Source organism: Chlorocebus sabaeus, chromosome 5 (genome assembly GCF_047675955.1).
Source record: "Chlorocebus sabaeus isolate Y175 chromosome 5, mChlSab1.0.hap1, whole genome shotgun sequence".
NCBI classification, from domain to species: domain Eukaryota; kingdom Metazoa; phylum Chordata; class Mammalia; order Primates; family Cercopithecidae; genus Chlorocebus; species Chlorocebus sabaeus.
This window is the reverse complement of record NC_132908.1, coordinates 1,426,640-1,453,855: the sequence shown is the minus strand read 5'-3', so window position 1 is coordinate 1,453,855 and position 27,216 is coordinate 1,426,640. Positions and strand designations below refer to the sequence as shown.

Here is a 27,216-nt window from a genome sequence, read left to right as displayed (position 1 = left end):
CCCTCCTGGAGCCTCCTCATTCCGCCCTCCTTCCATCTCCACCTCCGCCCCCACCACATCCTTGATCTGTGCCTGGGCTGGGAAGAGTGAGAGCAGCTACCTGCACATGAGGCCCCTTCCCTCAGGCCCTGATGTGTGTGCTGAGCTCCCTGGCTCCTGGGGCTCCTGGGCCTGTGAGGCTGGGTCTATCTCAGCCTGGCCGTGACCCGCTTAGCCGTGCTTCCCGTTTTTCAGCCGGTGGCTGCTGGCAGTGGAATCCCCCAGATCAAGTGCTTCCTCAATGGGGTGAAGATCCCCCACGTGGTGCGACTCAAGGTGAGGGTGCGGTGGCCCTGGCTGGGTGGGAGGGGCCCTGGCTGGGCAGGGGGGTGGGGGGCCCTGGCTGGGCGGAGGGGGGGCCCTGGCTGGGCCGGGAGGCACCGGCTCTCTGCTGGTTCAGGAGCAGCTCTCTGGTCTGCCCGGCTTCTAGAACTGGCCTCGGCCACCTTGTGTGCTGGTGGGCTGGCTGGGTGTAAAGGGGTCACCTTTTTTTTTTTGAAAGTGGTAACAGCTGGTATTTGCGCATATTAAATTACATTAAAAATGAGTAAGCCGTGCCGAGATGCTCGTCTGGTGCATGTATCACCACAGCTGTGCAGCGCATCTGTGACTATGGGCGGCATGGCGGTGACTGACTGACTGTGGAAGCTGTCGTAGTAGTGGGCGTGTAGCGATGTTTCTTGCTCTCGGTTTGCCTCATACTTGTTTACACTTGGTGTTATCAGAGCGTCTGGTTCTGGAGGTGCTGGAGCCCTGACCCAATTCCACCCAGTTCCGCTATGGTTGCTTCTGTTGGTGCCGCCAGCGTTCCTTAGCCTGAGACTTGCCGGAGCCCCATCCCATCTGGGGAGGGGTGAGCAGCGTGGCAGCCACCCCTGGGGGTGCTTTCGGGGCCTGGTCCCCATGGCCAAGGAGTGGGGCCAGTGTGTCCCCTCTGGCGAAAGCTCCCGGGTGACCTCGGGGTGCCCTTGCCCCGTGGTGGGAGACCAGGTTTACTGGAGCAGCTGGGAATGGCGACCGGCCTGTCACCCATGCCAGGCTGGCCTGAACCTTCTGGGATGTTGCTCCGTACGTTTTGTTGGCTGAGGGTTGCGTTTGCTTTCCTCAGCGTCTTTAACGTAGAGCCCTCCCCAACTCCCCACACGCTCAGCGCCCTTACGTTTGGGGTCTGCGCCCTCGTGGCTTCTGGCCTGGGTATGGGAGGCTGATGAGAAACACCTTACACACCACCTTGGGTGGAGAGGATGAGGCCCCTAGGGGCGGGGAGCGGCTGGGAGGGCCATCGTGCAGCCGCAGGTGACCACTCTTCCTGTGCCGGGGCGTATGAGGGGCCTCGGGGCCTCGCTAGGCGGGGCTCGCGGGAACACCTCCCCTCTGCTGGCCATGCTGGCCGAGGCAGGACACGCCTGTAGGATGGGTCGGGCGACCCAGCTTTGCCTCAGGAAGGAAGGAAAGGAAAGAGCCCGTTCCCTGCTGAATGCCAAGGCCACAGAGGGCGGGACCCCCAGTTAGTGTGGGGGACGCTTGGCTGCTGTTTAGCGTCCACTGTGGCCATGGGGAGACCCAGCCCTGGGCGTGCCAGCACCTTCCTGGATGTCCCATGTCCCAGCCACCCTGCCTGATCAGGGCTGTGCGTGCTGTTTTATGGCTCAGGTCCAAAGACGGCACCTGCCCTTTCATCAGAGGCCGTGCGTCTCCCTGTGTTTCAGACGTTGGTGATCAAAGTGTCCGGTGTGATCCTGTCGGTGGTCGGGGGCCTGGCCGTGGGAAAGGTAACAGAGAGCCCGTGGCCCCGCCAGCTGGAGCCTGAGGCCACCGGCCCCGCGAGGGCCGCCACACCCAGCTGTGTCTCTAAGCACGGGTCCTTCTGGTCTCCAGGAAGGGCCGATGATCCACTCGGGTTCAGTGATCGCCGCCGGGATCTCTCAGGGAAGGTCGACGTCACTGAAACGAGATTTCAAGGTGAGTCCTACTCTGTCCACCTTGTGTGGGTGGGCTCCAGATGCCATGGGCACAGGCACGGGCGCCACTCCGGGAGATGGTCTTCCCTCAGCACCCCCGGCCGGGAGCCCCAGCCCCCTCTGAGGACAGCCTGGCTGGTGGCTCCCAGAGCCAGCGGGCACAGTCCCTGCCTGGCGAGTCCTCCGCACGGCCCACTGCTTCCCTCCTTGGGTCCCCTGCCACACGCGCATTTGTGTTTCCCGTGGGAGGGGTCTGTGGCTCCAAGCGGCTGAGTTCTCAGAGGAGCACAGAACCTGAAACCAAGTGTATCCACCTGATGTTTATTTGTCAGAACACACTTTGGAACACTTTTCCCCCCAGAAGTCCCCAGCACGTTGGTGGGGATTGAGCTGCATTTGGATGTGAATGTATTTTTCTTTCTTTCTTTCCTTTTTTTTTTTTTTTTTTGAGATAGAGTCTTTCTGAGAATCTGAGGATTCTCCTGCCTCAGTCTCCCAAGTAGCTGGGATTACAGGCACCCGCCAGCACACCTGGCTAAGTTTTTCGTTGTTTTAGTAGAGATGGGGTTTCACCATGTTGGCCGGACTGGTCTCGAACTCCCTGGCCTCAGGTGACCTGCCCGCCTCAGCCTCCCAAAGTGCTGGAATTGCAGGCGTGAGCCAGCACGCCCAGCCGTGTGTGAATTTAGAGGTAGGCAGCGTTCCCACAGTACAGACATCAACAGCAAGGCTGGGTTTCCGTCCGTGCGGTTTTCGGTAGAGGTTGGAGGTTTTCAGAACCTTGCGTGTGCTGGAAAGTTGAGCTCCTGGCTGGGTCTTTCTGTGTTTCCCTGGACTGCCGGTGGCTCTGCCGACCCTGCTGTCTCTTGCCGTGGTCTGCAGCGCGGCGCTTTTCAGGAATCAGAGCTGGTGACTCGGTCATCCTGAAAGCCCCTTCTCCTGCGCAGCCCCTGTCCTGGTGGCCGCTCTGCCTTTCTGAGAGCTGAGCCCTCGAGGAAGCTGCCCCAGCCCTGGGTCTGTCTCTGTTGCAGATCTTCGAGTACTTCCGCAGAGACACAGAGAAGCGGGACTTCGTCTCCGCAGGGGCCGCGGCTGGAGTGTCAGCGGCGTTTGGAGCCCCCGTGGGTGAGGAAGGCTGTGCCTGGTCTGGAGCTTTGCCCTCACCCTGTGTGTTGGAAGAAACGGTCTCCTGTCTGTAGGCCCAGTACCCGCTGAGGGTGGGCAGAGGCTCGGAGTCACAGCCGGGGCATCTGGAAGCGGCCAGCAGCGGCTGGCAGTGTGCTCGGGCCTGGCCCTCGGACCTCCCTTGGGGTTCCTCTCTGTGTGGCTGGGGCCTACCCCAGTAGCTTCTTTCTGACATGGTCTGGGTTTCCTGGAGCCTGGGGGCGGGAGTTGGTGGTGGGCATGGTGCCCTGTGTCCAGCTGGCACCCGATCCGGCCGCCTGCCTTCCAGGTGGGGTCCTGTTCAGCCTGGAGGAGGGTGCATCCTTCTGGAACCAATTCCTGACCTGGAGGATCGTAAGTGCCTGCTGATGGCTGCCTCCCCGTCAGGGTGCATGCTGCACTCTCAGTCCCCACCATGGGGTCCGCCCTGGGGCCACCCATCAAGCTGCGGCTGGACCTGGAGCCCCTGTGGGTCTGTCAGGCCCTGGCCCTGTCCAAAGCGGCAGTCGTGCCTTTGCTGCCCAGTTCGCCCTTGGTCCTGGGCACCATTGCCAGCCCCAGGTGGCTCCCGGGTGGGGGATCAAACAGCCAGGAACCCAGCCCTGCCCCACCTTCCCCTCTTGCTCTCCAGTGGCGAGTTCAGAGAGGGCTGAGCCCCTCCTTGCCCGGCACAGTGCGCCCGCCCCTAGCTCCAGCCCCTTCCCTTCTGCCTTGGGCGGGGTCTGCAGCCTCCTGGCCCCCCGGCTGACAGGAGGGCGATGGTCCCTGCTGGTCCGTGGGCCCTGGGCTGGGAGCACGGCTCTGAGGGCACTGGTTTCCTGCTCTCTATCGCAGTTCTTTGCTTCCATGATCTCCACGTTCACTCTGAATTTTGTTCTGAGCATTTACCATGGGAACATGTGGGACCTGTCCAGCCCGGGCCTCATCAACTTCGGAAGGTTTGACTCAGAGGTACCTGTCCCATCGCCCACCTCGCATCCTGGGCCAGGACCCTGTTTGCTTAAGGCCCAGGTTGAGGATTTGGTCCTTTAGAAAACTGGCTCACAGCTGTGGAGCCAAGCTCTTGCGCGAGCTCCAGGACCCTAAGGGGCTACAGGAAGACACCCCAAGCTGCCCTCAGGTCAGGGCGCCATGTGACCAGCAGGGCACCTGGGATGTCACACAGTTGCTGCATGAATGGGGCCTCCCATGGCCTGGGGGCACGTGCAGCAGCTGCTGTGGGGGCAGGTGGGCTCAGGCAGCCTGGGGCCTGGGCTGGAGAGCCTCCCCGTGCCATTGACAGGATGGCTCTGTGTGCAGGAAACTGGGGGATCACGGGCTGTGTTCCCAGTGCCTGGGGCCCTCCCCGCCCCGGGTGCTGAGGGTGGCAGGGTCTCTGAGAGCTTCCCTGGCCACCACACCAGGCAGGGGCCAGGCCTGCTCAAAACACCCAGCGTGTTTCCCTCCTGTGGACTTCCGCGGCCTGCGTGGAAGGGCGGCAAGGCGCTGTGTGGCTACGGCTGTCTTGGGATGGTGGTCCTGAGTTTCAGCAGAAAGGAGCTGTGGGCCTTTTCCCTCACATCCTCTGCCTTCTCCCTCTCTCTGCACAGAAAATGGCCTACACGATCCACGAGATCCCGGTCTTCATCGCCATGGGTGTGGTGGGTAAGAGCTGCCCCCAGCTCTGCGGGGACGGCCTGTGGGCCTGGCTCGGCTGGACTAGAGGCCGTGGTTCCCTGGAGCCTGCCCTCATCCCAGGGCCACCTGGGGGCCTGCTTCTCCAGATTCTTCCATGGGCAGCATGCTTGGGGGTGGGAAGCCAAAAGCTTCGATTCTGTGGCTTCCTGTTGTTTCTCTCTCTGTTGGCACAAACCACAGGGCTGCAGGGATGGATGGGTTTTCCTCTAAGAGGTAGAATTGGTCCCACTAGCGTTTATTGCTCTGCACGACACCTTTTCCCTGAAGGAAGGCGGAGCCTTTGAGAAACAGCGCCCCCAGCCCTCAGGGTGTGATGATGGGGAGGAAGCATCTTACCTGGACCCCTAGCCCCCTGCCGTCCTCTTCCCTTGGCAAACCCCTGAGCTTCTACTGCCATCTGGGAGCTGGAGGGCAGAGGGCTGCCCCTTTCCTCCCGTGTCGCTGACTGGCCTTTCCCCTGTCTGCAGGCGGTGTGCTCGGAGCTGTGTTCAACGCCCTGAACTACTGGCTGACCATGTTTCGAATCAGGTGAGAAATCGCGTTGCATATCGTGTTGGCAGGCATGGCCACACAGGCCCTTTGAAAGCGGACGTGGTGGTGTGGGGTTGACACTCCGAGGCCACAGCCGAAAGAAAGGCTGTGTGTGCAGCCTCCTGCCTGATGGTTTCCCGGTGGAGCTGCTCAGGGGAGATGTGTCCTGGGGCCTGGAGGGGACGGACTAGCCCGAGGCTGGAGCATGAGGGCTCCGGGAGGACGGCGCCTAGGTAGGAAGTGAGGCCCTGCGTGCGATCGGGCCTGGGCAAGGGACGCCCAGCCTTCGCCCGGCTCTGCCTGGTAGCAACCGCAGCTGTCCTGCTCCCGGCTTCTTCCTTCTTGGTCTGTGCTAATTTCAGTACTATCGGGTGCAGCCGGGGCACGGGGAGCACCACTTCCCACGTGTTGGGAGGCGTTGCTACTGAGAAGTCTTTACCCCAGGGAAGAGGATGAGCCCAGGACATTCGGGCGCCTGATTGACGATTAAACACCGGCCTGGCCCAGCGCGGTGCCTCACGTCTATAATCCCAGCAGCACTTTGGGAGGCCGAGGCGGGCGGATCACCTGAGGTCGGGAGTTCCAGACCAGCCTGACCAAGATGGAGAAACCCTGTCTCTACTAAAAATACAAAAACAAAATTAGCCGGGTGTGGTGCCAGGTGCCTGTAATCCCAGCTGCTCGGGAGGCTGAGGCAGGAGAATCGCTTGAACCCAGGAGGTGGAGGTTGTGGTGAGCCAAGATCGCGCCATTGCACTCCAGCCTGGGCAACAAAAGCTAAACTCCGTCTCCAAAAAAAAAAAAAAAAAAAACCACAGGCCCCCCCAATGTCCTCCATCAGGGACTTGGGTTGCCATGGGAGCTGCTGAGGGGCCGCACTGCCGTCCTGCCTGCCATGCAGCCTGACTCTTGGTTCCAGGTACATCCACCGGCCCTGCCTGCAGGTGGTCGAGGCCATGCTGGTGGCCGCCGTCACGGCCACGGTCGCCTTTGTGCTGATCTACTCGTCGAGGGACTGCCAGCCCCTGCAGGGGGGCTCCATGTCCTACCCGCTGCAGGTGGGAAGCCAGGCCCAGGTGGGGTCCAGCAGGCAGGGCAGCCACAGGGCGGCCTCCAGGAGCCTTGCTTAGGCCACGGGAGGAGAGCTGCCCACCCCACCGAGTTCCGGAAGTGCACAGGCTAGCATGTCTCAGAGAGGGTTAGTCCTGTCCACCCAGATCTGAGGAACCAGGTGTCTGCCGAGGTGCCAGGGGAACGGGCGGTGGTGTGGGGGCCACAGGCTCCCCCCAGTACTCTTCCCAGAATGGCAGCCTCATGGGGCGAGTCTCAGAAGCCTGGGGACACCGTAGATGTGAACCTGGGAGAAATGCAAACCTCCGTCCACAGCCGGGCCTGTGCCTGGTGCTCCCGGCTCACCACAGTCCGTGTGTCCGTCCACAGCCGGGCCTGTGCCTGGTGCTCCCGGCTCACCACAGTCCGTGTGTCCGTCCACAGCCGGGCCTGAGCCTGGTGCTCACGGCTCACCACAGTCCGTGTGTCCGTCCACAGCCGGGCCTGTGCCTGGTGCTCACGGCTCACCACAGTCCGTGTGTCCGTCCACAGCCGGGCCTGTGCCTGGTGCTCACGGCTCACCACAGTCTGTGTGTCTGTCTGCACTGTGACACGGTTGCCCTGGAAAGCACTGTGCTCAGAGGAACCACACATGAGGTCACGTGACGTAGGCCCGTTAACGTGAAACATCCACAACGGGGAGAGCCTAGAGGCCCAGCAGAGCAGTGGGTGCCGTGGCGGGAGTGGGCAGGGCAGGGTGAGCTGACGGGACAGGTGCGAACCGTTAGAGGTGCGGGAGGCTGGGGGCTGTGGGGTTGACCAGCCTTGCTACACTCTGCTCCAGCCCCGTGGACAACACCCCAGTGTTGCTGGAGCCTGGGAGGCTCTGGGCCTGGGCCTGTGTCACCGGGGCACCGACAGCCTCTTCTAGGAGCTTGTGAGCACCTGGGCCCACCTTCCCCAGCTCCAGGGACGGACAGCCCCCCAGCCCAGGGTCCTGCTGGCCCACCCTCAGGGCTGGACATGGCTCTGGAGCCCCTGCTGGGCCTGGGCCGTGTGTCCTTCCCATCCGTGACTGTGGCCCACCCGATGTGTCCTCCTTCCCTCTGTGACCGTGGCCCGCCCGATGGCGAGGCCGTGTGGTCTTGCCCCGATGTTGGCCGGGCACAGAGTACACGGCCTCTCACGGCGCCGCCAGGTCTGTGCCTGCAACCCAGCGGCCCGTCTCCCTCCCAACACGCGCTCTCTCCTGACCCCGCAGCTCTTCTGTGCAGATGGCGAGTACAACTCCATGGCCGCGGCCTTCTTCAACACCCCGGAGAAGAGCGTGGTGAGCCTCTTCCACGACCCGCCAGGTGTGTGCAGGCAGTGCCGCCGGGCAGGCCCCGGGATCCGGGCGTGGGCGATGCCTTCTGGTTGAGTGTCCCCTGTGGGCCGAGGTCGCAGCCCTGGGCTGGGGGGTCATTCCTAGCATGGATGATAGCAGGGACTCGCTCCTGTAATCTCAGCACTTGAGGAGACCAAGGCAGGAGAATCGCTTGAGCCTAGGAGGTTAAGACCAGCCTGGGCAACTTAGCGAGACTCTCTCTCTGCCAAAAAAGCAAAACTACCCGGCCACGGTCGTGTGCCCACAGTCCCAGGTACTTGGGAGGCTGGGCCAAGAGGATTGCTTGAGGCCGCAATGAGCTGCGATTCCATCACTGCATACCAGCCTGAGTGACAGAATGAGACCCTCTCAAAAAAACAAAAGAAAGGCCAGTCTGGTGACTGCCACACCAGGACACCAGGGCCACGGCCTGGCCTCGCCCGACCACGAGGGTTTCGTGGAAGCGTAGCCCGTGGCCTTGGAGTGCCGGCCTTTCACCTCTGCGATGGTGTCCCCTGTTGGCCTCGCCCAACCCATGCACAGTGCAATGCCACCTGCTACAGGAAGGGAACACCAGGCTGTAGGGGGCACCCTCTTCCCAGAGCCAGGCTGCGAGCTGCACCGTAGTGCCCACCATGGAGTCTAGACCCGGCTCTACTGTGGCCGGTGCCTGGGCTGCCCACCTGGACACGGCTCCTGCTGCTGCTGGCATCAGGGCCCCACAGAGCCTCTTGCCCTGTGGTCTCACGGATCCTTGCAGCCTCTCTGCTTCCCAGGGAGGTTGAGAACAGGGAGCCTTCTGGGGACCGCTGGGCTTGGGAGCTCAGGTTGCTGGGCTCCTGGAAGGTGACTGTGAGGCCCAAGACTGGGCAGCGGGGCAGGGCGGTCCTGTGGAGAGTGCGAGTCATGTGGAGGTCCCATCAGCCCCTCTTCTCTTCTAGGCTCCTACAACCCCTTGACCCTGGGCCTGTTCACACTGGTCTACTTCTTCCTGGCCTGCTGGACCTATGGGCTCACCGTGTCTGCTGGGGTCTTCATCCCATCCCTGCTCATCGGGGCTGCCTGGGGCCGGCTCTTTGGGATCTCCCTGTCCTACCTCACGGGGGCGGCGGTGAGTGGGGCTGGAGGGGGAGGCTGTGGGGCCCTGCGGCGGAGCCAGGTCTTGTGGCCGTGCGGACCGGAGCAGGGGTCCCAGGGCAGGACAAAAGCATCGTGCCTCGCGTTGCTCACGGGCTGTGAGCGTTGTCCTGCTGTGGTGACAGCACGTGTACTGTGGCAGCACAGCCTGTGTGGAGTCTGGACCAGGCAAAGGTTGGGGGTGGAGGCTTATGTCCTCATTCTTGAGAATGTGATAAAAAGCATGGGTGATTCTGGGGCTGTTTCTAGGCTCCATGGGGTGGACGCCCGCCCAGGGCTGCTCTCTGGGAGGCCGGGCGCCGGAGCCACATCCGCTGCCCGCCAGACCTTGGCCTCCGCGGGCCTTCCTTCTCTGCCTGTCTCCACTGGGGCTGGGTTCCCTCGTATGTCTTTTATTTCTCATGTCAGTCGCTTAAATAACACTGAACACCTGTAAGAGGCCCTGGCAGGAAGCCGCCGGCCATGTTCCCCAGCCCCGGCAGGAAGCGCCCTCCTGCTGCCCAGGCCTGTGTGCTTTGCCCGTCTCCGGCTGCCCAGGCCTGTGTGCTTTGCCGTCTCCCTGCACACGAGGGTCTGGTTTGGTTTGTTTTGCTTTTTAAAATTGAGACATGATTCACATACCATAAAACTCAATCGTTTTAAAGAGGACAATTCAGTGGCGTTTCTCACATTCATGAGGCAGTGCAGCCATCGCTGCCGCTTCTAGAATGTTCCGTCATCCCAGACTGGAAACCCTGTGCCCACTGACACGCGTGCCCCGCTTTCCCTGGCCCCCAGCCCTGGCAGCCACCGGGGTCCTCCGGTGTCTGGCTTTGCCGCCCCCGACGTTGCCTCTACAGGGAGTCGCCATCTGCAGCCTCCGTGCCTGGGTTCCTTGGCCGAGTCTCGTGTTCGCGGGGCTCTCCGTGTCCTGTGTGCTGGAGTTTCGCTCCTCATGCTGGGCGGCGCTCCCTGGCTGGCCTGGGCTGCTGCGTGGTGACCATGCCCTCTGCACCCTCCGTGCCTGTCACTCCTCTGTTCCTCAGGTGCCGAGCACCCGCTTCAGGCCGAGGGTGCAACCTCCACAGCAGGGGGTGCTGTGCTGGGCCGTTCTGCGTGTGTGCACAGACACAGGGTTCTTTCTTGGGCATGGGGCTGCTGGGCCTGGGCAGGGCCTCCTCCGTTTGTGTGTCTTGGTCGGTTTGGGCTGGGGTCTAGGCAGGGCCTCCTCCGTCTGTGTATCTTGGTGGGTTTGGACCTGCCACCGCACTGACACCTTCTCCACGTCACCTCCCGCAGATCTGGGCGGACCCTGGCAAATACGCCCTGATGGGAGCTGCGGCCCAGCTGGGTACGTCCCAGCTCTTGCCCCGTGGGTGGTGGGCTCCACAGGGTCTGGAGGGGGCCGTGGCTGTCCTTGCGGGGCTAGGGTCTGGGGGCAGGTGGATGGTCTGGGTGCTGCACAGAGAAGGTGGCCACGTGACCCTGAGCCAGGCGGGTGGACGTGCTGGTTTCCTGACGGCCCCACAGGCGGGATCGTTCGGATGACCCTGAGCCTGACGGTCATCATGATGGAGGCCACCAGCAACGTGACCTACGGCTTCCCCATCATGCTGGTGCTCATGACCGCCAAGATCGTGGGTGACGTCTTCATCGAGGTGCGCCGGGGCCGGGGCCTCAAAGCCTCACCCTGAGCGCGCGGGTGCTGCCGTGGGGTAGGGGCCCTTGTGAGCCCAGCCTCCAAACAGCCAGTCCCCAGGGGGTGGGCTCGGGTTTCCAGGGCGGCCTCTGGGTTCCTAGGGGTAGGCTCGGGGCTCCAGGGGTGGGTGTGGGCTCCTCAAGCCCTGTGTCGCGCCCCGCCCGCAGGGCCTGTACGACATGCACATTCAGTTGCAGAGTGTGCCCTTCCTGCACTGGGAGGCCCCGGTCACCTCGCACTCGCTCACTGCCAGGTATAGCGCCCACGACAGCTGTGGGTGGGGAGGGTGTCCAGTGGCCTCTTGTTGCACGGGGGCGGGGTGCATGGCTCGCGGGCTCCAGGCAGCCCCGCGTTTCCTGTCCAGCGGCTTCACACCTCACCAGCCCGCGGGGGTGACGTGGGAGTTGGTGGTGCATGACGGGCTGTGTGGCGGGGCTGCTCCGGCAGGGAGGTGATGAGCACGCCTGTGACCTGCCTGAGGCGGCGTGAGAAGGTTGGCGTCATTGTGGACGTGCTGAGCGACACGGCGTCCAATCACAACGGCTTCCCCGTGGTGGAGCATGCCGATGACACCCAGGTACCAGGCACCCGGGTCCCACCACGTGACCGCTGTCAAGTCCAGTGGTGGGAAGCACACGGCGAGGTTCGCGGGACAGGGAAGCTGCATGTTTGGGTGCACTGTTGATTCTAGGAGTGCTGGGAGCTGAGAGTGCGGCCGTGGGGGGCCGTGTGGACGCTGAGGCTGGGCGGGGCTGCGGCCTGGCAGGGTCCTGTGGTCCAAACCCAGGCTGGACTGAGAGCCGTGGCTTTGTCAGGAGGCCCTGACAGGACATGCAGCTTGGCCACTGCCGTGTGTCCTTTAGATGTGGACACTGGAGGTTTGGGGTTGGTTTTTATTGGGACCCAGTGGGGCCGCAGCTGCCCTGCAGCAAAGCCACCGTCCCTGGGCCCTTGGCTTTCTGCTGTGCGCGGTCAGGCCCCACCGCCCTGGCACTGATCCTTGGCCCCGTGGCATTGTGCATGTGGAATGCCATGGCGAGGCTGGTGTGAGCAGGTAGCCACTGACACGGGGCCCATGCCCAGATGGGACATCTGGCTGGAACAGGGTCAGAGAGGGGCCCGACACAGCATGGCAGCACAGCCCCCCACCCTCGGGCCCGTCACCCTGACCGCAGGCCTGTCTCGCAGCCTGCCCGGCTCCAGGGCCTGATCCTGCGCTCCCAGCTCATCGTCCTCCTAAAGCACAAGGTGCGTGCCAGGCTGCGGGCCGCCGGGTGGGTGGGGGCCCCAGGGGGTGCTGGCTGGGCGCCTGATGCAGGGCCCTGCTGCCCGCAGGTGTTTGTGGAGCGGTCCAACATGGGCCTGGTGCAGCGGCGCCTGAGGCTGAAGGACTTCCGCGACGCCTACCCGCGCTTCCCGCCCATTCAGTCCATCCACGTGTCCCAGGACGAGCGGGAGTGCACCATGGACCTCTCCGAGTTCATGAACCCCTCCCCCTACACGGTGCCCCAGGCATGTGCAGGGCATGGGTGCAGGGGGCTGGGGCCGAACAGCGGGGGTTGGGGTCCAGAGCCTCGTGGAGGGGCGGTCAGGGAGGCGGCGGGGGGGCGGGCAGGAGTCGGTGACTTTGTCTCCTGTGGAGGGGCCTGGCAGACTTTTAGGCTTCAGGCCGCAGAGCCGAAGTCAACGGGCTGAGCAGGCTGGCCAGATAGGCGTGGGGGCTCAGGACGTGCCTGGACGCCGTGGTGGGGGGCCCAGGGAGCCAGCTTGGGTGAAGTCCCGCCTGCCCCTGCCGTGTGTGCGGCACTGACGGCTGTGCGCCTGCTGCAGGAGGCGTCGCTTCCCCGGGTGTTCAAACTGTTCCGGGCCCTGGGCCTGCGGCACCTGGTGGTGGTGGACAACCGAAATCAGGTGAGCGGGGGCGGTGGGGGTGCAGGCGTGCCGTGCAGGGTTCCCCTCTTTCTCCTGCCCACGCTTACTCTCAGTTCCCGGCAGGGGACACTGAGGCACAGGACCCAGCACCGAGTTGGCCCATGCCCCATGGCCACATCCCTCCCCAGCCCTGCACTCAGCTCGGGGGCTGTGCTGAAGCCCCCAAGGCCCCCAGCCTGTGCTGCCCCAGCCACACACAAGGCAGGGAGCTCCACAGGCAGGCGGGAGCTGACCCGTGGGCCACTGTGGCCTGGCCTTGTCCTGCAGGTTGTCGGGTTGGTGACCAGGAAGGACCTCGCCAGGTACCGCCTGGGGAAGGGAGGCTTGGAGGAGCTCTCGCTGGCCCAGACGTGAGACCCAGCCCTGCCCATAGTGGGCACCAGTGCTGGCATCCTGGCCCCTCCGCACTTCCTCCCGGAGTCACTGGTCTCTCGGGCCAAACCATGCTCCCCAGCAGTGGCAATGGCGAGCATCCTGCAGCTGGGCGGGCAGGCGGTGGGCACAGAACTGACCCTCTCACGGGACTGACCCTGTGTGGGCAGTGGTCTCCTCCCTTGGCACCTCCTTGCGCACGCCCAATCTCTGCTCTCCTCGTCTAGGTTTCTTTATCTCCAGGGATCAGCTGTGTGTGTGTGTCACTGCCTTACTGGGCTGTCAGCCTCTTGGGAGCTAGCGGCAGGGCCGCCACCTGCGTGCCTGTGCCTGTGTGCGTGAGACAGAGCCCTCGACCCTGCTGCTGCCCCAAGGGCTGCCAGCCCTGGAAGGGCCCCTGTGCCTCCACACCTGTGGAGTCTTCGAGACTTGGGAGCTGGCCTGGCCCCTCATCCACAGGCTTGGCCTCATTTTCAACTGTGAACAGACAGCCTGTGGTCCCTGGGCCTGAGTCGTGGACTCGTAGCGCCAGGGTTTGGAGGCTGGGACCGCCCCGGAGAACAATCTCGCGCTGGTGCCACAGAGGAGCCCGGTGCCCTCCCCAGCCTGCATCTATCTGGCTTGGGTACACAGGCCCAGAGGACTGGAGTGACGGGCCCCATGCTGTGGTGTCGAGAGCTGAGAAAAACCACCAAGGCCCTGAGCCCCACGCCCAGCCCTGCTTTGGTTCCTGAGCCTCAGAGCAGTGGAGTTGCTGCCCTGTGGACACTGGCTGGGAAGGCAGGCTTCCCCTAGCACGTGGGGCCCCGGCCTTGGGGGTGGCCTCCCTGCCCCACCCCTGCCGGCCACCAAGTGCAAGTGCAGCAGGGGCCTCAGAGGACACCTGGCCCAGCACGGGGCTAGAAGGGCTGGTGGGCACCAGAGCCAAGAAGCCCCCCACCTGCCCACCTGAGGGCCCCTCAGAGGCTCCTCCAGCCAACCTGGCTGGGCCCCCTCTCACAGGGCGTTAGAGGCAACTTCAGTGTCTCTCTTAGAGCAACATGGGTCCCTCTATGGGGGGCTGGGGGTGGCTCCCTGCTGTGTATTTCCTCCCCAGGGAGTGGGGCCTCCCCAGGAGCTGACACCACACCCCCTGCTTAGCCCTCACGGGGCACCAAGGCGTCTGAGTGTGTCGGGTCTGAATGCGCGGAATAAAGAAATCCTCTCAGCCCGCCTTTGCCAGTGTCTTCCCTCCCACCCCGCCCGGACCACATCCAACAGCCTGGGACTTGCAGGGCCCTGGGGTTAGTGCGCCATGTGGAGTGATAGAGGCGTGAAGGACAGCAGCTGTGGCCACCTGGGGCACCAGCCACATCCTCTTCCTCACCCCCGCCCCTCGCCTCCCTCCTGGGGGCCTCTGGGTCCTGGCAGGTGGGTCTGGGGGACAAGGCAGAGGCACTCCGGGTGGAGGGGATGGGGCTGGGGTGCCTGCACTGCACTGACGCCAGAAGAAAATTCCTGGACCTCAGAGTTTCGGAGTCTGGGCGCCGGAAACCTGGGTGGGGTTTTCCCTCACGGTGGTTCTGTACTGAGGACCTGGAAGCGATTGTGTTTTGGATGTATCTGGTTGAATAGAGCAGTCAGAGTCAGGATTCACGAGGCCTCTTTTTGCTTTTTAATGGGGCTGCTGAGCAAGGCTGGAGTTACCATGGAGCCCGCCTGTGCCCCTACTCCCATGGCGCTGCCCAGGCCTCGGACTCTGCTCGGGCGCGGGCCTGGCTGTATCTGGGGTGTCCTGAGGCTCTCGACCTCCCTGCTCCCGGCGTCCCTCCCTCCTGCCCCCTCCTCCAGCAGCTGAAGGAAGTCCCCTTTGTCAGAGGACACGTGTCTGCGCCCCCTTGGGAGTGGGGCCCCTCAGATACTTCCAGAAGCAGGCAGCTGGGGGCCTGCGGGAGTGGGAGAGCTGAGGGCTGGAGTTCCACTGGCAGCTGGGTTGTGAAGCCATGAGGTTCTGGGGAGAGAAGGAAGGTTCCGGAACAGCCCTGCTGCCCCACACCTGCCTCTCTGTGTCCACAGAGGAGTCTTGCTCTGTCACCCAGGCTGGAGTACAGTGGCGCGATCTCGACTCACTGCAACCTCTGCCTCCTGGATTCAAGAGATTCTCCTGCCTCAGCCTCCAGAGTACTTGGGACTACAGGTGCCTGCCACCACGCCCGGCTGATTGTTTTTGTATTTTTAGTAGAGATGGGGTTTCACCATGTTGACCAGGCTGGTCTCGATCTCCTGACCTCAAGTGATCCACCTTGGCCTCCCAAAGTGCTGGGATCACAGGCATGAGCCACTGCACCTGGCCTAACTTTGCTAATTTTTAACATTTGTGTAGAGATGGGGTCTCACTACTTCGCTCAGGCTGGTACCTAAGAATCCTGTAAGCACTGAGGTAGTTGTGCCGGCAGAGGCACTGTGGGTAGAAATGACTCTGTTTCCAGAACAGTTGTTGGTAGTAGTTAGAATGGATTGCTGCCATCCTGGCTAACACGGTGAAACCCCGTCTCTACTAAATACACAAAAAATTAGCCGCGCGAGGTGGCGGGCGCCTGTAGTCCCAGCTACTTGGGAGCCTGAGGCAGGAGAATGGCGTGAACCCGGGAGGCGGAGCTTGCAGTGAGCTGAGATTGTGGCACTGCACTCCAGCCTGGGTGACAGAGTGAGACTCCGTCTCAATAAAAAAAAAAAAAAAATGAATTGCCGCCTACTCCAGGAAGGAAGAGATCTGATATACTCAATCTTCCACCACTGGTTGGCTAGTCCCCTCCAGAAGTAGAGTAATACCGAGAATTCAGCGTCAATATCTTCTGTTGGCAGTTTGGCCATTCATCAGTGGCAACAGCCATATCAGCCTTTGGTTGGGAGGAACCCATAATATTGGGCCCATGCTATCACAGCCTCTCCATTAACAGACCCATTGTTTTAAGCACTGAGATGGCCAAGGAGAGAGTCTGGCTGACATCCATAGGAGAAGTTAACCTGTTCACCTGGATTCTGAGTGCCTCTGGTTGACATTATTATGAGACACAAAGGTCTACACATTTTATGCCTATTTCATCAGAAAAAAAATTTTTTTGGATTTAATTTAATTTAATTTTTTTTTTTTAATGGAGTCTCGCTCTGTCTTCCAGGCTGGAGTGCAATGGTATGATCTTGGCTCCACCTCCTGGGAATTAATTTAATCTTTTTTTTTTTTAATTTTAACTTTTTTTAGAGACGGGGTTTTGCTGTGCTGCCGAAGCTGGTCTTGAACTCCTGGCCTCAAGTGATTTTCCTGCCTTGGCCTCTCCAAATGCTGGGATAACAGGCATGAGCCACCACACTCAACCTGTGCCTACTTCTTTTAATCTATCCACTTACTCCATTTCCTTCTTACCCAGACCTCTCGTCCCCATCTTCTAATCTTTTCTTTCAGGGTCCTGACTGTTTTTTTTTTGTTGTTGTTGTTTTTGAGACGGAGCCTTGCTCTGTTGCCCAACCTGGAGTGCAGTGGCGCGATCTTGGCTCACCACAACCTCCACCTCCTGGGTTCAAATGATTCTCCTGCCTCAGCCTCCCAAGTAGCTGGGACTACAGGCGCCTGCCACCATACCTGGCTAATTTTTGTATTTTTACTAGAGACAGGGTTTCACTATGTTGGCCAGGATGGTCTCCATCTCCTGACTTTGTGATCTGCCCGCCTCGGCCTCCCAGAGTGCTGGGATTACAGGTGTGAACCACTGCACCTGGCCAATTTTTTTTATTTGCTTTTGTTTTGAGACAGTGTCTTGCTCTGTCACCCAGGCTGGAGTGCAGTGGGGCGATCTCGGCTCAGTGCAACCTCTGCCTCCCGGGTTCAAGCGATCCTACTGCCTCAGGCCTCCTGAGTAGCTGGGACTACAGGCGTGAGCCACCATGCCCCGCTAGTTTTGTACTTTTTTAGTAGAGATGGGTTTCACCAAGTTGGCCAGGCTGGTTTTGCCCTTGTGACATCAGTGTGAGCCTGGAGGCAGTGAAGGATGGCACAGATAGATCTTAAGGACGAGAGTCATTTGTGAGGCATCTGCCTCAGGTTAGGTCTTCTTGCAGGGTGTCCAAGCCAGCTGAAGTGTCTCTCTTCCAGCTAAAGAACAGACTGTTTCTGATAGCCTGGGGAATTAGGAGAATCCAGGATTCAAAATTCTCATGTGTATCCACCCAAATATCTTTATCCTAGGTATTAGTGTCCCACTTTCCATCAGGGCCTGACTTTGACTTCAGAGTTTTGTTGAGGTTTTGAAACAATGCTGCCCTTACTCTTAGAACCTAGGCCTGATTTTTAGTGCAGTCTACCCTGTTGTTACAAGTATCAAGGGTCTTCTGAAATGCTGTCACAGAGGCTCTGTTGCTTTCACAGCTTAGCTTGCCAGCTGGTTTACCATAGCTTATCATTTTTTGTTTTTTTGGAACATTCCAGTGCTTCCAATGTTAATATATAAATGGAAGGGGTCCACCGAGCATTGGTGGAAGGAGGTCTACTGAGGCCCTTCCTCCTAAGGGTCTGCTTTTCTTTTCTTTTTTTTTTTTTTTTGAGACAGAGTCTTACTCTGTTGCCCAAGCTGGAGTGCAGTGGTACAATCTCGGCTCACTGCAACCTTCGCCTTCCAGGTTCAAGTGATTCTTCTGCCTCAGCCTTGCGAGTAGCTAGGATTATAGGCGTGTGTCACCACACCTGGCTGATTTTTGTATTTTTAGTACAGACAGGGTTTCATCATGTTGGCCAGGCTGGGCTCAAACACTTGACCTCAAACAATCCACCTGCCTTGGTCTCCCAAAGTGCTGGGATAACAGGCATGAGCCACCCCACCTCGTCCTAAGGGTATGCTTCCTTTTCTTTTTTTTCCACTGTGTCGTCCAAGCTGGAGTGCAGTGGCGTGATCTCGGCTCACTGCAACCTCCACCTCCCAGGTTCAAGTGATTCTCCTGCCTCAGCCTCCCAAGTAGCTGGGATTATAGGAGTGTGCCACAATGCCCCGCTAAGTTTTGCAATTTTAGTAGAGACAGGGTTGTGCCATGTTGTCTAGGCTGGTCTTGAACTCCTGACCCCAGATGATCTGCCTGCCGTGGCCTCCCAAAGTGCTGGGATTACAGGCGTGAGCCACCACATCCTGCCAAGATGATCGTTTGTATCAAGTATTTGAACTGCCCACTAAGACAGGAATCAATATTTTTCAGAGGAAGATAAAATCCAGACTCCTACAACGTATTATTCGCAATGTCCAGTATTACATTTATTTATTTATTTGAGACGGAGTTTCACTCTTGTTGCCCAGGCTGGAGTGGAGTGGCGTGATCTCGGCTCACTGCAACCTCTGCCTCCCAGGTTCAAACGATTTTCCTGCCTCAATCTCCCAAGTAGCTGGGATGACAGGCATGCGCCACCATGCCCGGCTAATTTTGTGTTTTTAGTAGAGACAGGGTTTCTCCATGTTGATCAGGCTGGTCTCGAACTCCCAATCTCAGGTGATCTGCACACCTCGGCCTCCCAAAGTGCTGTGATTACAGGCGTGAGCCATTGCATCTGGCCCAGTATTTCAATTTCCTAGACTGTATACAAAGAATGAGGAAAATAAAATCCATAGTCAAGGTGGGGGGAAAAGTAGTCTATACAAATTAAACCCAAGATGGCCTAGATGTTAAACTTATCAGAAAAAGAGTTTAGGCCAGGAGCAGTAGCTCACGCCTGTAATCCCAGTGCTTTGGGAGGCCAACGTGGGCGGATCACCTGAGGACAGGAATTAGGAGAATCAGGAGTTCGAGACCAGCCTGGCCAACATTGTGAAACCGTGTCTCTACTAAAAATACAAAAATTAGCCAGGTGTGATGGCACACACCTGTAGTCCCAGCTACTCAGGAGGCTGAGGCAGGAGAATGGCTTGAACCCGGGAGGCAGAGGTTGCAGTGAGCTGAGACGGTGCCGTTGCACTCCAGCCTGGGTGACAGAGCAAGACACTCTCTCTCACACACACACATGCACACAAACACACACACACACACATATATAAAGCCAGGCGCAGTGCCTCACACCTGTAATTCCAGCAATTTGGGAGGCCCAGGCGGGTGGATCATGAGGTCAGGAGTTCAAGACCAGCCTGACCAACATGGTGAAACCTTGTCTCTACAAAAGATACAAAAAAAAAAAAAAAATTAGCTGGGCATGGTGGTGTGTGCCTGTGTTCCCAGCTACTCGGGAGGCTGAGGCAGGAGAATCACTTGAACCTGCGAGGCAGAGGTTGCAGTGAGCCGAGATCGTACCATTGCACTCCAGCCTAGGCAACAGGGCGAGACTCCGTCTCGGAAAAAAAAAAAAATAGAAAAAGAGTTTAAAGGAGCTATCATAAATAAGTGCAAAAATTAAAGGAAAATATATTCAGGGAAAGAAAGAAAAGTATAATCTTAATTAGTTAACAGAAATAGAAACCATAAAAAATAACCAAGGCCGGGCGCGGTGGCTCAAGCCTGTAATCCCAGCACTTTGGGAGGCCGAGACGGGCGGATCACGAGGTCAGGAGATCAAGACCATCCTGGCTAACACAGTGAAACCCCGTCTCTACTAAAAAATACAAAAAACTAGCCGGGCGAGGTGGCGGGTGCCTGTAGTCCCAGCTACTTGGGAGGCTGAGGCAGGAGAATGGCGCAAACCCGGGAGGCGGAGCTTGCAGTGAGTTGAGATCCGGCCACTGCACTCCAGCCTGGGTGACAGAGCGAGACTCCGTCTCAAAAATAAATAAATAAATAAATAAATAAATAAATAAATAAATAAATAAATAAAAAATAACCAAATGGAAGTTCTAGAACTGAAAATTACAATAGCTGAAATAAAAAAATTCACTGGATGGAATTTATAGCAGATTATATATGGCTTAATAGGCCAATAGAAAGTTTTCATTCTGAAGAACAGAATGTTGAAAAATTATAGAAAAATGAACAGACACCCCTTAAATTTATATGAATTTAAAAACAAGAAAAATGGCCTCAGGGACTTTTAGAGCAATATCAAATGACCTAATATATATGTAACTGGAGTCCCAGAAAGAAAAGAGGGTGCAATTGGATCAGAAAAAAAACTATTTGAAGAAATAAATGTAGCTGGGCGTGGTGGCTTACGCTTGTAACCCCAACACTTTGGGAGGCTGAGGCAGGCAGATCACCTGAGGTCAGGAGTTCGAGACCAGCCTGGACAAAATGGTGAAACCCCATCTCTACTAAAAATACAAAAATTAGCCAGGTGTGGTGGCAGTTGCCTGTGATTCCAGCTATTCAGGAGACTGAGGCAGGAGAATCGCTTGAACCCAGGAGGCAGAAGTTGCAGTGAACCGAGATCATGCCATTGCACCACTCCAGCCAGGGCAACAGAGCAAGAGTCCATCTCCAAAAAAAAAAGGTCAAAAGTTCTCCATATTTGATAAGAACAGACGACGTTACACGGACACAGGAGCCAGCTTGCAGAGCCTCTGACAGGCCAAATCTGAGGAAATCAAGGTAACAAAATATATTCTGATAAAAGAATAGATGTAAGAAGTTCAACAAATTTCATAAATGGTAAAAAATATTAAAAGGCAAAAATAAAGACAGTCATACCTAGCCACATGATAGTCCAACAGTTGGAAACCAAAGATAAAGAAAATAAATCTTGAAAGCTGGCTGGGTGCGGTGGCTCATGCCTGTAATCCCAGTACTTTGGGAGGCCAAGGCGGGTGGACCACCTGAGGTCAGGAGTTCGAGACCAGCATGACCACCATGGTGAAATTCTGTTTCTACTAAAAATACAAAAAATTAGCCAGGCATGGTGGCGTGTGCCTGTAGTTCCAGCTACTTGGCAGTCTGAGGCACGAGACTTGCTTGAACCCGGAGGCAGAAGCCGCAGTCAGCCGAGAGATCGTGCTACTGCACTCCAGCCTGGGTGACAGTGAAACTCTGTCTCCCCCTATAAATAAATACATAAACAAGTTTAGCTTTGAATCTTTGTTTTTTGTATTTTTATTTTATTTTATTTATTTTTTTTTTGAGATGGAGTCTTGCTCTGTTGCCCAGGCTGGAGTGCAGTGGCCAGATCTCAGCTCACTGCAAGCTCCACCTCCCAGGTTCACGCCGTTCTCCTGCCTCAGCCTCCCGAGTAGCTGGGACTACAGGTGCCCACCACCTTGCCCAGCTAGTTTTTTGTATTTTTAGTAGAGATGAGGTTTCACCGTGTTAGCCAGGATAGTCTCGATCTCCTGACTTCGTGATCTGCCCGTCTCGGCCTCCCAAAGTGCTGGGATTACATTTTTTTTTGTTGTTTTTAAGACAGAGTCTCACTTGGTAGAAACAAGGTTTCATTTTGTTGCCCAGGCTGGTCTTGAACTCCTGGCCTGCAGTGATCCTCCCACCTCAGCTTCCCAAAGTGCTGAGATTAAAGGCGTGAGCCACTGTCCCAGCCCTCCGTGATGTGAATATACTACTTTTGTCTTTTCCATTGACCTCGTGATAGGTATCTGGGTTGCTGCCTACTTCTCCCTGCACCACCACCACCAAATGTGATGAAGAACGTACTCTGAAATATAAACCTAGAACTGGGAACACAGCTGATACATCGGGATATTTGTCCCCTCCAAATCTCAGGTTGCAATGTAATCCCCACTGTTGGAGGCTGGACTTGGTGGAAAACATTTTGCTTCTTGGGGACTGATCCCTCCTGAACAACTTTATGCCGTTCTCACTGTCATGATTGACGTCTTGCCGTATGAGTTCACAGGAGATCTGCTTGTTTAAAAAAGCCTGGGACTTCCTCCCCTCTCTTGTTCCCTGTCTCACCATGGGATATGCCAGCTCCCCCTTCGCCTTCCATGACGATTGTAAGCTTCCTGAGGCCTCACCAGGAGCAGATGCTGGCGCTATGCTTCTTGTTCAGCCTGCAGAACTATGAACTCTGGTCTTGCTAAGTTGCCCAGGCTGGGTTTGAATTCTCCACCTCAAACAATCCTCCTCCTTGGTCTCCCAAAGCACCAAGATTGTAGTCGTGAGCCACTGTGGCTGGCCACCTTCAATATCTCTTTACGTCCTATCCAGGAATTCAAGCGTCCTCTTCTATGAATTGCCTATTAATATTTTCCCACTTTTTTCAGTCTTATTTGTATTGGCTTGTAGGAATTCCACGTGTATACCTAATAATGATGCTCTGTGGCATTTAGATGTGGTAAATACCTTTACAGAGTGTGCTATTTGTCTATTAACTTCATCTAGAGTATTTGTTGTTAGACAATCGTGTTAAATCTGGGAAACTGTAGACTCCAGATTCAACCCAAAGAGCCAGTGGGGGAGAGGGGGTGGCTCTTACTCCCCATATCGCCGGGGGTGCCTCACCCCCCTGCAAGGTGGATCATAAGAGCTGAGGGGGGGAGGGGGTGGCTCTTACTCTCCACCTCACTGGGGGTTCCTCACCCCCCTGCATTCTGTGTCCATTATTACCATTCTCTTTTTTTCTGTTATCAGTGACAATTTCACAGGGTGTGTGTACACAGCCTGTGATATGAAAACTAATAGCATCCTCTGCACCTTCTCATATTAGGGACCATATCACACCATGGATGTACACTTTTTGAGAGATTTGCGAGATTTGGGGTAGTGTCATCCTTGGTTTCCCTGAATATTCGGGGAAATGTCACAGGGCAAGTGTCCACCCGCTACTCTGTTGGGAGGCACATCCTACGTTAGCTACTGGAAATTAGGAGCTATATCACAGATGGGGTGTAGAGCCACTGTCATATCTCAAGTACTATCATGCTCTCCCCAACGAGTTGTGAGGAGCACTATCATGGGGGGTGTACACCTTCTGCCATATTGGGAGTAATATCATCATCTCTTCCTTTAGATGATAGCAACAATATCACAGAGCAGGTGTACACCCCGTGTATTTTGGAAGCAATGTCATTAGTGAATGACATTCTTCTCGATTTTACGATTCATATCACACGCGGGGTGTACACCCCTTGCTATATTGGGAGTAATATCACCTCTCCCCATGTGGTTATTAAGGACGAAATCACAGGGTGGTGTACACTTCCTCCGTTATTGGGAGTAATATCATCCACTCACCCCCTGGATATCAGGAACCACATCACAGAAGAGTTGTCCACCCCCTTCGATATCGTCAGCAATATCATCATCCTCTTTGCACCTGGATATTAGGAACAATACTACGGGGGGTTGGGGGTGTGACCCACTGTGAGATCCAGAGTAATATCAGCCTCTTTCCCGCTGGATATTCGGAACTATATCACAGGTGTGTGCACCTTCTGTGATATTGGGAGTAACATCAGCCTCTACCCCGCTGCCTATTAGGAACAATATATGGGGGGCGGGGGGGTTACACCCCCTGCGATATCGAGCGTAATATTATTCTCTTTTCTCTGTACCTTAGGAACTATATCACAGGGGTCTGTACACCTTCTGCGATATTGGGATCAATGTTATCCTCTCCCCCTGCCGAATATCAAAAAGAATATCACAGCAGGGTGTACACCCCCTGCGATATGGCCAGTAATGTCATCGTCTCTACCTTTGGATACTAGGAACAACATCAAAGAGGGTGTGTACACCCCCTGCGATATTGGACATAATGTTATCCTCTTTTGCCCTGGACATGAGGAACAATATCCCTGGTGGGGGGAGGTGGAGTACCTTCAGAACAGTATCACTGGGTGGGTGTACACCCGCTGCGATATTGGGTGTAGTATCATCCTCCCTTCTCTAGGATACTCAGAACGATATCACAGGAGGACTGTACAGCCCCTGCAATATTGGGAGTAATATCATCCTCTCCTGCTCTCGACATAAGGAACAATAATCCAGGGTGAGTGTACATCCCCTGCGATGTTGGGCGTAATGTCATCATCTCCCAACGTGGATGTTGGGAATAATGTCACAGGGGTGTGTACACCTTGTTCGATATTGGGAGTAGTATCATCCTCTCCCCTTGGGATTGTAGACAAAATATCGAAGGGGTTTTACAACTCGTGCGATATGAGCAGTAATATCATCCTCTCCCCACCTAGGTATTACGAACTATATGACAGGCGGCTGTACACTTCTCGCGATATTGAGGGTAATTATCATCCTCTCCCATCATGGAGCAGGAGGTGCACACCCACCCTGGGATATTGTTCCTAATATCTGTGGAGGGGAGAGGCTGATATTACTCCCAATACGCCAGGGGGTGTACTTCCACCCTGTGATATTGATCTTAATATTCAAAGGCCGAGAGGTTGATATTACTTGAAATATTGCAGAAAGTGTACACGCCTGTGTGATACTGTTCCTGATATCCAGAAGGGGAGAAGATGATATTACTCCCCATATCGCAGGAGGTGAACACCCACTCAGTGAGAGCCTTCCTAATATGCAGGGGGAGAGAGGATAGTATTATTCCCAATATTGCAGAAGGCGAACACCACCCCACCTCCGTGATATTGTCCTTAATATTCCAAGCCAGAGAAGATGATATTACTCCCAATATCGCAGAAAGTGTACACCCCCCAGCGATAGAGTTCCCATGATCCAGGAGTGAAGAGGATGATATTACTTTCAAGATCGCAGGGGGTGTACACGCCCCCGGTGATACTGTTTCTAATTTCCACGTGGGAAAGGATGATATTACTCCCAATATCGCAGGGGTCATAAACACTCCTTTGATATTGTTCCTAACATCCAGGGCCAGGGAGAGGGTGATATTCCTCCCTGTATTGCAGAGGGTGTTCACCAGTCTTTGATATTGTTCGAAATCTCTAGAGGGGAGATGATATTATTCACAAAATCGTAAGCATGCTGTGTGTCCACCATGGATCCCAATATCCAGGGAGGGATATTACTCCCCTTATCGCGGGTGGTGACCACCCCTCATGTCATGTAGTTTTTTATATCCAGGGAGGAGAGGATGATATTGCTATCAATATCGAAGAAGTGTACACGCCCCCTGTGATGTGGTTCCTAATACCCACATTGGGAGAGGATGATATTACTCTCAATATCACAGGGGTTGTACACACCGCCTGTGATATTTTTCCTACAATCCAGAATAAGAGAGAATGATATTACTCCCAACAGTGCAGGGGTGTACCCCCCCCACCATGTGATATTGTTCTCAAGAGCTAAAGGAAGATATTATTATTCTTTGTAGTGCAGGGGGTGTACACCCACCTGTGATATTGTTCCTAACATCCAGGGAGGGAGAGCATGATATTACCCCCAGTCTCACCGTGGGTGTACACCCACTTTGTGATACTGCTCCTAATATCCAGGGGGTGGAGTATGACATTACTCCCAATTTAACAGTGGGTGTACATCCACTCGGGGATATTGCTCCTAATATTCAGGCAAGGCGAAAGTGATATTACTCCCAATATCGCAGAGAGTGAACAACCCTTCTGTGATATTGTTCCTAATATCCGGTGGGGGAGAGGATGATATTACATTCAATATCGCAGGCTGTGTACACCCACCCTGTGATATTGTTCCTAAAATCCAGGAAAGGAGAGAAGAGTATGACTTTCTATATAGTAGGAGGTGTACACCCACGCTGGGATTTTGTTCCTAATATCAAGGAGGGGGGAGTGTAATATTACTCCCAATATGGCAGGGGGTGTACATCCCCTGAGCTATTGTTCTTGCCATTCAAAACAGGAGAGGATGACATTGCTCCAGATATCGAAGAACGTGTAAATCCCCGTGTGATATTGTTTCTAATATCCAGAAAGGGAGAAGAGGATATTAATCCCCATATCGCAGGAGGTGTACACTCACTCTGATATTTTTCCAAATATGCAGGGGGGAAAGAGGATAATAATATTCCCAATACTGCAAGGGTTGTACACCCCCGTGTGAGATGGTCCTTAATAATATTGCAAGGTGGAGGGGAGGATATTACTACATATATGGCGGAAAGTGTACACCTCCCAGGGATATTGTTGCCATGATCCTGGAGCGAAGAGATGATATTACTTTAAATATCACAGAAGGTGTACAGGCCCGCAGTGACACTGTTTCTAATTTCATCGTGGGAGAGGAAGACATGATACCCAATATCGCAGGGAGCAGAAACACTCCTGTGACACTGTTCTTAATATTCAGGGAGGAAGAGGATGATATTACTGCCAATACACACGGGTGTACACCCGTCTGTGAAATAGTTCATAATTTCCAGAGGGAGAGATGTTATTACTCACAACATCGTAAACAGGCTGTGAGTCCACCGTAGATCGTAATAGCCAGGGGCGGGGAGAGCGGGTGGCTCTTACTCCCCATATTGCGGGGGGTGCCTCACCTCCCTGCGATGTGGATTGTAATAGCCAGCGGGGGGGAGAGGGGGTGGCTCTTACTCCCCCATATCGCGGGGGGTGCCTCACCCCCCTGCGATGTGGATTGTAAGAGCCAAGGGGTGATCTATTTATCTCCCCTCACTAGAGCTCTGGAGGGCGAGAATCCGAGTGCCACAATACAGGGTGCAGGGCAGGCCTGAAATATTTACGGGAAGGATGGGAGCAAGACTATGCTGGACCGCTTTAAATACCAGTGAAAGGACTTTCCAGTCTAACCAAAAGACAACAGAGTATTAAGTTTTCTTGCACAGAGGAATGGCTTGCAGAATACGGTGTGCCATAAAAATGCACCTGGTCATTGTGTGAGGTTGGATGGGAATGTGGCGAAACCAGTTAGGAAGTTGCTGAGGTGACCCTGACCATGGAGAGCAAGAACTACATTGAAAAGGCATTGCAAAGAAAATACAGGCTGGGTTCCGTGGCTCTCGCCTGTAATCCCAGCACTTTGGGAGGCCAAAGCTGGCGGATCACGAGGTCAAGAGATTGAGACCATCCTAGCCAACATGGTGAAATCCTGTCTCTACTAAAAATACAAAAATCAGCTAGGCGTGGTGTCGTTCGTCTGTAGTCTCAGCTACTCAGGAGGCTGAGGCAGGAGAATCGCTTGAACCCGGGAGGCGGAGGTTGCGGTGAGTCGAGATCGCGCCATTGCACTCCAGCCTGGGCGACAGAGCGAGACTCCGTCTCAAAAAAAAAAGAAAGAAAGAAAGAAAGAAAATACAAACAAAAGCTGAGATTTGCTGAGTTCCTGCTACAATGCCAACAACAAAGCGGCATCAACAAGGTGGCATGGACTCATCCTCACTTCTGTTAAGTGGGTGGGGGTAGGAGTGGGGGAGTGTCACACATCCGCAAACGGTAACGCTGAACTTCCAAAGTAGGTCCATCGGGCTTCCAGGAGCCGCGGCTGTC

General features: G+C 56.1%; 1 protein-coding gene and 1 long non-coding RNA gene across 4 annotated transcripts in view; both read left to right on the top strand.

The window, feature by feature from the left end:
* Positions 1–14,117, top strand: part of CLCN7 (chloride voltage-gated channel 7) — a 28,444-nt gene extending 14,327 nt beyond the window's left edge. Inside the window, exons 7-25 of one of the 3 annotated variants that reach the window (XM_007981386.3) lie at positions 235–315; positions 1,749–1,811; positions 1,918–2,001; positions 3,032–3,125; positions 3,454–3,518; positions 3,999–4,115; positions 4,754–4,808; positions 5,309–5,369; positions 6,292–6,430; positions 7,684–7,777; positions 8,730–8,899; positions 10,204–10,255; positions 10,435–10,562; positions 10,771–10,856; positions 11,051–11,180; positions 11,792–11,851; positions 11,939–12,115; positions 12,434–12,514; positions 12,803–14,117. In XM_007981386.3, the coding sequence (XP_007979577.1) occupies positions 235–315; positions 1,749–1,811; positions 1,918–2,001; positions 3,032–3,125; positions 3,454–3,518; positions 3,999–4,115; positions 4,754–4,808; positions 5,309–5,369; positions 6,292–6,430; positions 7,684–7,777; positions 8,730–8,899; positions 10,204–10,255; positions 10,435–10,562; positions 10,771–10,856; positions 11,051–11,180; positions 11,792–11,851; positions 11,939–12,115; positions 12,434–12,514; positions 12,803–12,889 (1,824 nt within the window). In that variant the 3' untranslated portion in view covers positions 12,890–14,117. Of the gene's footprint in view, positions 1–234; positions 316–1,748; positions 1,812–1,917; positions 2,002–3,031; positions 3,126–3,453; positions 3,519–3,998; positions 4,116–4,753; positions 4,809–5,308; positions 5,370–6,291; positions 6,431–7,683; positions 7,778–8,729; positions 8,900–10,203; positions 10,256–10,434; positions 10,563–10,770; positions 10,857–11,050; positions 11,181–11,708; positions 11,852–11,938; positions 12,116–12,433; positions 12,515–12,802 lie in introns of those variants that run through there. The other 2 variants (XM_073015007.1, XM_073015008.1) reach the window with 2 other exon arrangements.
* Positions 14,118–14,324: 207 nt separating this feature from the next.
* Positions 14,325–22,147, top strand: LOC119621200 (uncharacterized). The gene is made up of 3 exons (XR_005237770.2): positions 14,325–15,083; positions 16,149–20,434; positions 21,423–22,147. It is a non-coding gene; the product is annotated as an uncharacterized lncRNA (long non-coding RNA).
* The last annotated feature ends 5,069 nt before the right edge of the window (positions 22,148–27,216 follow it).